Here is a 14083-nt window from a genome sequence, read left to right on the forward strand (position 1 = left end):
AAGTCAAGAAATGGCTGTCCTACCAGAACCTCACTAGGTCCCCTCTGACCTTCCTAAGCCACCTCACGTCTCAGCTGACCACCAAGAGCCTCATCACGTATCAGCTGAACCCCCAGAGCCCACGCTCCCAAGCCACGCAGAACCCACATTCCCAAGCCACAAGTCCACAGCATCCACACCCTCAAGGCCAACAGACATCCCACTATCTAGTGTGCTGCCTGTAATGGCTGTTGCCATTTTCAGTGTGTGGGCTGCACACTGTGCTCCAGAAGTCTCGTCCGCCCACGAGTCTGCTCCAGAGGCCTCGTCCGCCCACGAGTATGCTCCAGAGGCCTCATCTGTCCACGAATCTGCTCCAGAGGCTTCGTCTGTCCACGAGTCTGCTCTAGAGGCCTTGTCTGTCCATGAATCTGCTCCAGAGGCCTCCTCTATCCACGAGTCTGCTCCAGAGGCCTCATCTGACCACAAGTCTGCTCCTGAGGCTTCATCTGTCCACGAGTTCGCGCCCATACCTCCTGAGGTGTCAGCTCACGCTGTAGAACCTCCTAAGGAGGTGGCGTCCATTTATGAACTCACTGCCACGTCTGCCCAAGAATCTGCGCCCATGCCTCCAGAGGTGTCAGCATATGCTGTGGATCCTCCAATGGGGGCGGCGTCCTTCCATGAACTGTCTACCCGCCATGTCACGATCAAAAAGGCCAAGAATGAACTCTCTGCCCATCATGCCACGGCCCAGCGGGCCTATCATGAACTCTCTACCTGTCATGCCACGGCCAAGGAAATCGTCCATGAACACACCGCTCTGCTATGGATGTCACCAGTTCCACTGTGGATATCTCTGCTCCTGTCTGCTCTGCCTGCTCTCCCCGCCCCACCATGGCTTCCTGCTCTCCCTGCTCCAGTGTTCCACTGTCTGCCATTGCTCCACGGCCCAGGCCCTCCAGTGTTCCACTGTCTGCCATTGCTCCACGGACCAGGTCCTCCAAGGTTCCATTGTCTGCCATTGCTCCACGGCCCAGGCCCTCCAAGGTTCCACTGTCTGCCACAGCTTCACGATCCAGGCCCACCTCCTCTGCACGGACCTGGCCCTCCGTCCCACCCCGTTTTGCCTCTGTCCCCCCACCCTCCTGGACTGTTGTTGCTTAAGCGCCAGGGGTCGCTCCTAGGGGGGGGATTCTGTAATGCCACGCCAGCAGAGGGAGCCCTCATCCATGGACTGTCTGTTACCGCTCCCTCTGCTGCTTCTACAGTTACTTCCTGTTTGGTGGCCATTTAAGGAGGCCTACACCAAACAGGCCCTGCGAAGTATTGTTTTGCTGTGCGGACTCTACTAAGCGTTTTCTCTTGTTTCATTGCCTTGTTTTTGCCACGGTTTTGTTTCTTGTCATTGTTTTGCCTTGTTTTCTTGCCATAGTTCTGTCTAGTTCATTGCCATAGTTTTTGCCTTGTTTCATAGCCTTGATTATTTGTTACTTTGGACCGCTCTCTTGGTATTTTGATCCTCTGCCTGATATCTGGATTTTGCTTCTGTTTTTGCCCTGGATATTACTGTTTGTTTGGTGATTGACCCTGCCTGTCTGACTACGCTGTGTTCAATAAAAGCTCGCATTTGGATCTCATAGGCTTCCCATGAGTCCTGTTACACCTATGCTTTAAGACTTAAGTCTCAGTTGTTTTCAGTACTATGGAAAGATTGGATTGAGTATATATCCCCTATACGATCAGATTTTGTTTGACTGAATAAAGTAAAGACAGTCACTATTAAGTGACTTAGAGCAGACATTCTGTAAGAATTGGGTCAATGATGTTTTGTTGTGGATCTGTTCTGATCTTGATGGGGTGGGGGTTCTTCACCTTTTTTTTTTCTATCTTTCTCTTTCTCCTTTTTTTTAAGCTTTTTTTATATCTTTTATTTATCCATGTCAATTGTATACAAATATATTCTTTGATCTTAAGTGATTCAATACTTTAATGTAATTAAAGGGGTCATCGGATGCCCATTTTCCACAAGTTGATATGATTCTTTATGGTCTTAATGAAAAGTCTCCAATATACTTTGATTAAAAATTCTCAATGGTTTTGTAAAACAACACCTTTTTTACCTTGTCAAAATGAGCTCAGCAAAAATCATCTCATTCTAAGGGCTTGTTCCTTTAAATGCAAATGAGCTCTGCTCACCCCATCCCTCTCTTCTCTCTGTGGAAAGACGGTCTTGTTTACATTAGCCGCATTTAGCTGCTAAACTTCCTAACTACCACGTTATAAGGAAAGTCGATCGCAAAGATTTATAAAAAAACCCATATACTCACTTCTGCTGTAAGTGAAGCTGGATCATGAATGATTCGCGCGAACATATGTAGATCGGGAGGTGCATTAACTTCACTTCACAAACGTAATCTACTACATCTTCAGCGGCTCAGATGTCAGGAGTAATTGACGACCACTGTGTTCATTATTACATCCAGCAACACAACACCTCAATCGCTCAATCAGAGATATTCTTGTCTAACATGCATCCCTGCTCCGGCATCCAAACAAAGAGGGCGGACTGTTACAGCTGATTTGCGGTAAAACACTCATGTCAATCAACTATCATGGGACCAGCCTCTGTGGGTGTGACGCCACACCGACAGGCATCTGAGAACAGCTCGATTTGAAAAAGGGGATATTATTTTTACAGATTCATGAAAAACCGCTGCATGGGATAATGTTTGTCAGTGTATAGTGAATGTTTATTTAAAGCTGCATATTCATGCATCAAGTTAAAGTCATTAGTAATTTCTTTAACTGCCCCTTCTTCCACAAAAATAAAGTTGTCATCATTTACTCACTCTTGTTGTTTCAAACCTGTTACTTGTTACTGTTAAAACCTGTTAGTGTTATTTTTTTTTTTATTGTAGAATGCAAAAAGGAGAGATTTAGAAGAACATTTCAAATGTTTTTGTCCATACAATGAAAACAACATTGGATGCCACTGACTTTCATTGCACTGACATAAAACACTGAGACATATGAGACATATGAAACGTTTTTAGAATAGAAATTTGAAAATGTTGTGAATAAATTCTTTTACTCTTTCACTCACTGTTCTCCCTTAATCTCACTCTCAATCAAGCACAGCTCTCTCATGGTCTCATTTAGTCATGCTGTTCATTAACACTATTTCTATCTCTCTGTATCTCTGCCATTAACAAAGCATATCTTTGTTTTTAACATTAATAAAAGTTCCACAAAAGATTTTGGTGCCCTGGGAGACTTGCTGAGGTAGAAATGCTCTAAAACAGTCAGGAAAAGAGTGAACTTTGCACTTGGGTCAAGTCTAGTTTTGTTTATGTTTTTTAAATATATATTTACATTTTAATTGTTGTTTCTTTATCAGTTAAATGATGGAACAAAAAGCAGCCAAGCCACAGTACATGAAATGGAAACAACTATTAAAAATGCCTCTGCAATATGAGAGACTTGGGATGGAGAAAATAGCAGAAGAACCAGATGATCAGCGATCAGGCAGAGCTGTACTGTTGCCCCTCAGGGGATTGATTTATAATCTACTTAACGTTCTGATGTAGTTATAATTGATCAAATTTTCTGTTCTATAAAATGTAATATATTCTACTGTTCAATAGTTTGGGGTCAGTAATTTTTTTTAAGACATTATTTTTATTCAGCAAGGATGCATTGAATTGATTACAAACTTTTACTTTGATGCACAAAAATCCTATTTCAAATAAATGCTGCTCTTTTAAAAGCATTATTCAAAGAATCCTGAAGAAATGTATCATAGTTTCCTCAAAAATATGAAGCAGCACAACTGTTTTCAAGAACGCTGATGATAAGAAATGTTTCTTGAGCACCAAATTAGCATACTTTAATACACTGAAGACTGGAGTAATGGCTGCTGAAAAATCAGCTTTACATAGAAACATTAAAATATCATAAAACAGAAAACAGTTATTTTTAATTGTAATATTTCATAATTTACCTGTATTTCTGATCAAATAAATGTAGAGTTCTTTCAAAGACATTAACAAATCTTACCGACCTAAACTTTTGAACAGTAGTGTTTTCTGCCTTTTTACGTTGCTGTGAATAAATGAAAGTATTCAAAATTTATGACTCTTAATTTATTACTTTCACTTTCAATGTGTAATTGACAGTATGCATTAATAGTAATATTGTGGCATTCTGCAGATATACAGTAAACACAAACTAATTTTGTTATTTGTTAAGGCAACAATGGCCATTCACAGGTTTATGCCCACAATTTCCTCAAAAGTGTGGGCATACTGTGGGGTCTACTGAGGCCCTAGGTACATATTTTCAGGCAGTACACTACTTAGCAACCCAAACTAACTTTGTAATATGTTAGGACCACAGAGCACGCTCACAAGGCATACTTTTGGCCCTACAGCATGCCCACACTTTCCCCACTGTGCCCAACACCCATGTTTATGGGCCCACAGCTGGCCCCATTGGGGGCCCACTCTGCTTTGTGCAGCCATAGCGTGGGGCCCACATGTGCCCTGCATTTTACGCCGGTATCGGGGCCCACAGCGGGCTGCCCGTGCGCTAGATTTTTTGCCCGCAGTGGGCCCACACGGCCCCAAATGGGCATGTTTGCTGGGAAAGCTCTTACTAATACATATTTGTTCTCTAGCTATGCTCTTGCTAATACATGCTATAAACATTTTCTTAATAAATGCTTTAAAACAACAAGCGTGGTGTCTTTCTTAATAAACCACTTTTTAATAAAGCACATACAATACAAGTGTGTAGTGTCTTTTTTAATAAAGCAAATGCAAAGACATACTTGCAACAGGACAATATTATGCATATTTTCCTTAATATATTTAAATACATTCTACAGTAAATGTGTACAAAGATAGAATTAAAATTTTTAACGAGAATGAGAGAAAGCAATAAAGTGGTATTTGGAATGGAAAGAAGTAATGTTTTGACTAACAAACAATACATAATTTACTTCATGCGCCATTTCTTGTAATATCTATATGCAAAATATTCAGTACTATGTGTTGTGAATCGTGATTGTGATTAACTTAATTATTAATTGGCATATCATGTAATTAATTAAATAAAAATCATTCATTGGCAGGCATGTCTTACACTACAACAAAACAATCAGGTTTATGTACTAAATAAATATTCAGAACATTCTGTTTGCAATATATTACTATGCACAGGATTTATAATCATTAAGAATTAAAAACAAAACATATTAGTTTATAGGCTACTAGCAGTTATATTCAGGGCATTGTTTGGTGGTGGCTGTCTGGCTGTGTCTCCTGTTGATGGTTTGAGTGCGGGGTCTGTACAACCTATTAAAACGTGGACATGGTTAATAAAAAAAAAACAACAATATTTAAATGGCATAATTTTGTGTGTGACCCATTGGCTCACCCGTCGTGACTTCTTCCTATAAGATTTAAATTCTGTGTCAGAATATGCCACAAAATGGATTACTGTGTAGATTCTGAAACAAAAAGAACATAGCACATTACTTCATGTCTTTTTATCATTCATTTATCTGTCTCTTTATCAGTAATCATGATTTAATTACCTGTGGTAAAGCATTGCAACAAACTGGATTACGAGCAATAATGCAAAGCCCAGTAGAAACATCAGTGCAATCGGATCTATGAAAAACATTTCTGTTGTGGCAAGAGTCCCATTGGGATAGACTTTTGGGATCTTTATGGAGACTGTCTCACCAATTGCCTGAAGGAAGAAAGTTGCCGCCAGCCAAAGTGCATTGCAGAAGAAAAAGACTAATGTAACCTGTAAAAAAAAAAAAAAAAAACACAATCAAATCTTTACTGTTCCAGAGCACAGCAGGGGCACCTGCAGGATTTCATCTGAGGGTACGCACGGATGTTTATATATTTATTTATTTTCAAAAACAGCAGTTAAACGTTTGATTCAATATGTGTTATTATTAGTAGTTCAACAGACCACAAATCTCATGGTTCGGATCACATTACAGTTTTTGAACCACGGATCAGATCATTTTTCGGATCAGCAAGAAAATAAAAATATTTCAATTTATCTTGCTTTCCATTTAAAGCCAAGTACTTCTTCAATACCACAACAAATAGTACTAGTACTGATGGCCCGGAGGAAAAGGAACTGCTGCCGTGGAGTGCATAAAGCCACCCAGAACAGCCTTTTCTTCCAGCAGCAGAGAGAATTCACCTGGTGAATCTCGAACTGTGTTCATTCACTCGGCTTCGAAGCAAAAATCTGATGAGTGGATGTACCTGTCAACTCTTTATACTCGTGTGCATGGGGAGTGGCAAAATCCACTAGCCAAATTTCATTGCCGTTTTCTCTTAATCAGAGAGGATTCGGGCTCGCATGTAAACCCCCTTTGTTGACACGACATAACTTGTAGCGACAGACAGATAGACATTGGCGAGTGGTACTTGCATGCCGAGCCACTCCCCGTATATACGGGTATATAAGAAGGCGGCGTGCAACCACTCATTCAGGCTTTTGCTGAGGAGCCGAGCTGCAGCCCGGCGTCAGCGCGACGTCAGGTCGTGGCAGGGGATGTAACGTCTCCGTTCCCTCCTTCAGGGAACGAGGGTTACGTACGTAACCTAGACGTTCCCCTTCAGTCGTTTCACTACGACGTTACATATGGGAACAGACCCATGGAACAGGCCACGAACCAGACGTCGCGTTACACAACACACCGCGTGCCGACAGGCGGACGTGTCAGCAGACGGATATGAGCGTAACCTTCCCAATGCCCTGGGGGCCAATAGGGGGCCCCACAGGGATGCCAGTTGTACTGAAGCAGGAGTTGGGGGGGCGGAGCACATGAAATCTCTACATGTGGAACACAAGAAATTCAATATATCCATAGATTTTAGGGATATATGAGGGAAACATCGGCCTTCTGGCTGACCGTGGAAAAATACTGAAACATGTTGCCACAACCTGCTGGGCGAAGGAGACCCAACCGGAGCACAGACAAGCACTACTCCGCACTAGGCCTGACTGCGGGGCATGGAGGACCCAGGTTCGCCGGAGGGAACAACCGAGGGAAATAGCGCACGGATCCATTAGGAATGGCACAGCAAGCCGACACCAGCCGGACTCCCGCTCGCCTGTGATGTCTATGTTAAGACACGGGAGGATACGGCCTCTACGCGAAGGTTGTAGAACCTGGCGAAGGTATTAGGTGTCGCCCAACCCGCAGCTCTACAGATATCTGCTAGAGAGGCGCCATGAGCCAACGCATAGGATGAGGCAACACTCCGTGTGGAGTGGGCACGAACACCTAAGGGGCATGGCTCTTCCTGGTTTTGGTACGACAGGGAGATGGCATCTACCACCCAATGGGCCAACCTCTGTTTGGAGACAGCATTCCCTTTCTGCTGACCTCCAAAGCAGACGAAGAGCTGCTCGGTGCGTCTGAAGTGCCGAGTACGGTCCACGTATATACGCAGAGCGCGAACTGGACACAGCATCGCAGAGGCTGGGTCTGCCTCCTCCAGGGGCAGAGCTTGCAGGTTCACCACCTGATCGCGGAAAGGCGTGGTGGGAACCTTGGGCACATAACCAGGCCGGGGTCTCAGGATGACGTGAGAATCGCCGGGCCCGAATTCTAGGCACGCTTCGTCGACAGAGAAAGCTTGTAGGTCCCCTACCCTCTTGATGGAGGCCAGTGCGGTCAGGAGCGCTGTCTTAAGTGACAGATATTTTAGCTCAACTGACGCAAGTGGCTCAAATGGGGCCTCCCGCAGGCCCTGGAGGGCGACGGAGAGGTCCCAAGAGGGTATGGGGTGCGGCCTGGGGGGATTAACCCTTCTCGCACCCCTCAGGAACCTCACGATGAGTTGGTGCTTACCTAGGGATGTTCCATCCACTGCATCGTGGTACGCTGCAATGGCAGCAACGTACACTTTGAGAGTTGAAGGGGACAGCCTGCGCTCCAACTTTTCTTGCAGGAAGGAAAGCACTACTGCAATCGTACATCTCTGTGGGTCCTCCCCGCGAGAGGAACACCAGTCGACGAACAGACCCCATCTCAGCGCATAAGCCTGCCTTGTAGAGGGGACTCTGGACTGAGTGATAGTTTCTATCACGGCCTGTGGAAGGCCGGAGAGACATACCGGGAAGATGTCCTCGACAGCCGCGAGAAATTCACTCTTTTGAAATCCCGGTCCGCCCAGGGAGAAACCGCGGCACAACCGTGCACTCAGACGGGGTGCTTGCTGGAGTGCGGGAGGCGTTGATGCCGTGAAAACGGCAGCCCGCAGGATTAGGCTGGCGGCTGCCGAACGCTCTTTTAGATGAAGCTCTTTTAGTAGCTCGGCAGCACGCCAGCAGAGAGAGTGTGAACTCAGGAACTCTTTTTCTTTTTTTAAATGGCTCAGAAAACGAGGCTCCAAAAGCAAAAGTCTGAATGAGTGGTTGCACGCCGCCTTCTTATATACCCGTATATACGGGGGGAGTGGCTCGGCATGCAAATACCACTCGCCAATGTTCATGAATGTTCATTGGCCTTTTGAATAAGGCTTGGAGATGATTGGACTCTCAAGCGAGTTCCCATATGTAACGTCGTAGTGTAACGACTGAAGGGGAACCTGAGACGTCCTTTGTGTTCTTAAGTATCTTGATATCATTTGTTTTAGGAGGATCACAACCCTCTGGGCCTCTTCATTTAGGAGTCACACTTGGCTCCTTCGCGGTCAAAAGTGACCGAAGCCTTAAAAAGTAACTTTTGTTTTTTTTAGGAAAATCAATGTAATAAATTTTTGTTCAGTAATATTTTTGATTATTATTTAGAATTCTAGTGAATTTTTATGATACTATGCAATATTTGAAGAGTTCACATGCAAAAGCCTCTAAATCCATCTGACTAATTTCTTTTAAAAAAAACATTTCTTTCTGGCTAATTTGTATAGGTTTCTATGTAAGTACTGGTACTTCTAATTGGGCTGAGGGCGGAATTTAGCAAGTTTGAAGTAAAAGTATTTGATGGTCGTATACTATGTGTCAACAGCATTTACTCAGTATCATTATCCCAGAGAGATGGCTTTTAGCTGGTTTTGCATCTGAACCCTTTATTTATACAATTTTAATGGACTATTTTTTCCCCATTACAATGAATATATTTTTATTTATTTCATTATTTATTTATTATTTTTCAATAAATGGAACATTCCACATCAAAACAGACTGACAGAATTTAAAATCCATTTTTTTGAAGTGTGAATTGTCCCATATGGTGGCATTAAAAAATAAAAACTTCCTGTATAGCTCCCTATATACATATATACATATATACAGAGGCTTTTGGATTCCCATTGCTTTTTAGACATAGTTTCTTCATTTTATTAGGTTTTTATTAGGCATTTAGAAATATATTTATCCTAAAAGACTACTTTTGTCAAGGTTTAGATATTTTTGGTTAGATAAATATCAGGCTTTGCATTGTATTTATTTTATTTCACATTTTCTCAAAATTTGTTGCAGTCTTATCAGTTCATTTGTGTGTGTGCATGTTTGTGTGTGATAGAGAGAGAGAGATTTTTTTCTTATGTATTCATTTTATTTCACATATACTCAAAATGTAATCTGTTGCAGTCTTACCAGTTCATTTCTCTCTCTCTCTTTGTGTGTGTGTGCGTGGGTGTCAATTTTGCACGCCTGATATTTTAGAGTGTCACCCCTTGATTGCTGTGCACTTTTTTTCTGCACCATGGCTGATTTGTAGTTTGTACCACCAAAAGATTCTCTGAGTTATCCTATTTTTATATATTTCCCATTCATTTTCTATGTCATTTTTGACTGCAAGTGTGACTTTTTTTTTTTTTTACCTTTAACATATCCGAATCAGGTCCATGAATTTTTTTTTGTCAACAAAAGTCACCAAGTGTCATCTAATTCTGATGAAGCTACGATTTTTAAAATTTCTAAACATTAACTTTTTCAAAGGCCCAGAGGGTTAATATGATTCAGTGAGGGAGCTGTCCAAATGAACATGAATTGATTCAGACCATTTTTGCAAAGATTTTTAGTTCAGTGAAAGAATCAAATCAAAAGAATGATTAATTCATAATCAGTGGCATGTCTGGTTCAGTCAACAGAAATACAGGACACACATATTAAATGCAGAAATATTTGCAGGGCAAACGTTTCTCAGGTCAGTTGGAGCACTCATGTATGCACAGTGCGTACAGCCATACAGCTGCAGGTGCCATTGCCAGAGCAAACACTTTAAACAACACTACATAAAAAGTACTTTATGCATACTGGCATATTAGTTTACCCTATTTCGTAGTTCTTTCAGATCATTGGCAATTTTTTCCTGTTGTTCTTTATTCTCTTTGAGAGGTTCCAGATATTTCTTCCGCAGTTCTTCCCAGAAATCCATTTCATCCTGCAACACGTGAAAAGAAAAACATATCAGTGGAAACTTACTTAATGATACTTAATCTACTCAGCCAAACATGCCACAGCAGCTCATGGTCAAAAAGTTCAGTTGTTGTTGTAGTTTATACTGAAATGGTAGTTTAGTGTGGTCAAACAGTAAATTTAAAGTAAGAATATGTAACTGACATATCTGTGACAAAGAGCCCAAGGTTTGGCTAGTTAACATGACCATTAAAATATTGATTTTTTTTTTTATGCAGTGTAATATAATAATAATATATAATATAATATAATATAATATAATATAATAATATAATATAATATAATATAATATTTCAACTAGTTAGTTTTACCGGAGGGAGTGTATATTCATCGCAGGGAAATTTCTTCTGCAGATGTTTAATCCAAGCATCTGGAAATAAACATATATTAGTTTTAATGGTAGTCAAATTCAGTAAGTCTACCTAGAATATTATAATATAAAAGGGAAAGGTCACCCAAAAATGGAAATTCTGTCATGATTTATTCACCCTTAAGTTGTTCCAAACCTTTATGAAATTCTTTCTTTAGCTGAACACAAAATATGATATTTTGAATAATGTGGGTAACCAAACAGTTTTTGGTCCCCCATTGACTTCCATAGTATTTTAAATTTTTTATTCTATTTATTATTATTATTGTCTAAAATACTATGGCAGTCAATTGGGTCATTTTTGGGTGAACTATACCCTTTAAGTTTGGCAGTCATACTTACTTAGATGAGTAATAAGCTTGTCCTCAGGTTCCCTGTATTGTAGGAATACAGATTTACTTTTAGTAGCAGTATTAAAAACAATCCTGTATTTAAAATAGTTGAACTCTAAAATACTACATAGATATATGGAAGTGTCAGTGTGAAATTGTGTGGACATTTTTTACCTTTGTGGTGTGGTTTCCCTATATTGGAGGAATACAGAATTACTTTTAGTAGTAGTATTAAAAACAATCCTGTATTTAAAATAGTTAAACTCTAAAATACTACATAGATATATGGAAGTGTCAGTGTGAAATTGTGTGGACATTTTTTACCTTTGTGGTGTGGTTTCCCTATATTGGAGGAATACAGAATTACTTTTAGTAGTAGTATTAAAAACAATCCTGTATTTAAAATAGTTAAACTCTAAAATACTACATAGATATATGGAAGTGTCAGTGTGAAATTGTGTGGACATTTTTTACCTTTGTGGTGTGGTTTCCCTATATTGGAGGAATACAGAATTACTTTTAGTAGTAGTATTAAAAACAATCCTGTATTTAAAATAGTTAAACTATAAAATATTACATAGATATATGGAAATGTCAGTGTGAAATTGTGTGGACATATTTTTACCTTTGCGGTATGGTTTCTGCTGGTATTATCTCCTCACTCTGCTCTTCAGTTTTCAAGCATGGACATTTGCAGCATGTGGCATTCATTATCTTCTTCTTGATGGTATCGACTGCTGTAGTTTTAGCCTGGCCACCGGATTCACGAGTGCCCCACGAGACATTGTTCATGTTGACTATGGAGTAAATGATTAAGAGTAGATACCCACTGGGAATGCAGATGAAATATAATAATCCATAGACGACCAGTGAGAACTCCTGAGGGTGTAAAGCTGCTGTGATGATGTACAAAGCCACCATGCTGATGATGAACAGACCACTGGGGGTCAGAAAAGTCTGTTGCCTCACTAAATCACCTGTGAGATTTGACATGAGAAAAGTAAGTATTTTTCACTCGTCAAGTCATTCAGCTATGTATTTATGATATTTAGAAACCTCATGAAATCCAAATGACAGTTTTGTGGGTTTTAATCAATGTAGTACTGCCATCTTTAAGTAGTTTTAAAATATTGATGGACTAAAAAGCTACATTTATTTAATCAAAATACAATAAAAACAGCAATATTTTGAAATATCATTATGATTTTTTTTTAAAGTCTTCTATTTTAATATATTTTGAAATATTATTTATTTGAGGGCAAAACTGAATTTTCAGCAGACATTACTCCAGCTGATTTACTGTCAAACATTTGTGCTGCATTATATTGTAGTTACGTCAGGCCTCGGAGAGGCTTTTATTAAACATAAAATAAAACAAGTGTCCATAATAAACAGGGGATCTGTGTCCTCATCGTGCTGGGGTTTCCGTGAAGGAGGGGCAGTGGAAGGGTCCAGACACATGGCTTCATCCACCTAGGCACACTGCACCTCCGGGGCATTAAACAGTCCGGCATCCTGGCCCGCAGGCATCTCACAGGTGCGGTTCACGTCCGGACCGCGAGTCCGGGAGCTCGTTGTCTCCCCCGGCACTTGAACCCTTCACGCGCCCTTCCTGGACCCACGAGGACACCAGCGTGCATGCACAGGGAAGTGACCGGTCTCCCGAGGAGAGGCACGCTCGGCATTTCAACAGCGGCAGTGATGAGGCTTCATTGACGCCAGACCTGGCTGTTTCGGCGCCCCTCCTCTCTCGCACGCCCACTCCCGTCGGGAGCCTGGCAAATCGGTGCATGTCGACGCCAGTGACAATCACGCAGTGTGAATTATCAAAGATGCGACCTGAGAGAATATAATTCTAATATAATGCTAAATATATGGACGTGTGGCGATTCAAAATGCTGCTGCGTGAAATGAGTTCTGACTGAAAAATACATCAGCGACGACCTACAGCCAATGAGAGAGCAAGATACAGGGCAGCGGGAAGTTCGAGGAGGAGTTATATGAAACGTAGTTTGCAAACCAGACACAGTTGTCAGCGATTCTTTCTATTGTAAGGTCATGCAGTGTGTAACCTCCTGTCGACAATCCAATTTCCATGTGGCCTTATAATCTTCAAGACGCATTTTGGCATAGCTCAGTCGTGACTGGATGAGGCCTATCTTGAGGAGAGGCTTTTTTCCATACAAGCCACATTTGTGGAGAATTCGTGATATTGTTGTCACATGCACACAATGACCACGGCTTTGTCATAAATTCCTGCAACTGCTTCAGAGTTGCTGTAGGCCTCTTGGTAGCCTTTCTGACCAGTTTCCTCCTTGCTCTTTCATCCAGTTTGGAGCAACGTCCTGATCGAGGGAGGGTTTGTGTTGTACCAAACACCTTCCACTTCTTAATAACAGACTTCACTGTGCTTCTATGCACTGATGAAGCCTTTGAATTTTTTTGTATCCATCTCCTGACCTGTGTCTGTCCACAACTTTATCCCAGAGATCTTTTCACAGTGCCTTCCCACCCATAGTTAATTGTTTGCTTCAGTTAAGGACTGAAATGCTCCAGGTAAACTGTTTTCATACTGGGCTAATAAAAACGACCACAGCTGAAAGTCAAACGGCTTTGTCTGCCATTGAGAAGGTGATAAACTAAACCTGATTGAGTTTACAACTCATTTTTAGGATGGGGGTGATCCTTTTTCCAACTCAATCATTCTGTTGTTTTTTTTCTGACATGTTGGTGTTATATCTTTCACTTGGATGTTATAAGTTGCTCTAAGTAAATACAGCTTGAGAAAACCAAAAGTGTGTCTGTCTTAACATTTTGTTGCTTTGCAGCTCAAAAATAATTATTTTAAAAGGGGGTGATTCTTTTCTTTTCTGTTCGACTTAATGTGGTGCTGCGCAGATCAATCAGTGTATGACATCAAAGTACCTATTCACCG

The 14083-nt window shown here is 41.2% G+C and overlaps 1 protein-coding gene across 1 annotated transcript in view; it reads right to left on the reverse strand.

Annotated features, from left to right (window-relative positions):
* Positions 1-5264: 5264 nt before the first annotated feature.
* Positions 5265-14083, reverse strand: part of LOC127159213 (chitin synthase chs-1-like) — a 21542-nt gene continuing 12723 nt past the window's right edge. Inside the window, exons 9-18 of the mRNA XM_051102101.1 lie at positions 11774-12125; positions 11623-11640; positions 11473-11490; positions 11323-11340; positions 10591-10594; positions 10301-10411; positions 8000-8114; positions 7741-7906; positions 5419-5491; positions 5265-5336 (exon numbers count right to left, since the gene is read on the reverse strand). Of these exons, the coding sequence (XP_050958058.1) occupies positions 5265-5336; positions 5419-5491; positions 7741-7906; positions 8000-8114; positions 10301-10411; positions 10591-10594; positions 11323-11340; positions 11473-11490; positions 11623-11640; positions 11774-12125 (947 nt within the window). The remainder of the gene's footprint in view (positions 5337-5418; positions 5492-7740; positions 7907-7999; positions 8115-10300; positions 10412-10590; positions 10595-11322; positions 11341-11472; positions 11491-11622; positions 11641-11773; positions 12126-14083) is intronic.

Source organism: Labeo rohita, unplaced genomic scaffold (assembly GCF_022985175.1).
Source record: "Labeo rohita strain BAU-BD-2019 unplaced genomic scaffold, IGBB_LRoh.1.0 scaffold_199, whole genome shotgun sequence".
NCBI classification, from domain to species: Eukaryota; Metazoa; Chordata; class Actinopteri; order Cypriniformes; family Cyprinidae; genus Labeo; species Labeo rohita.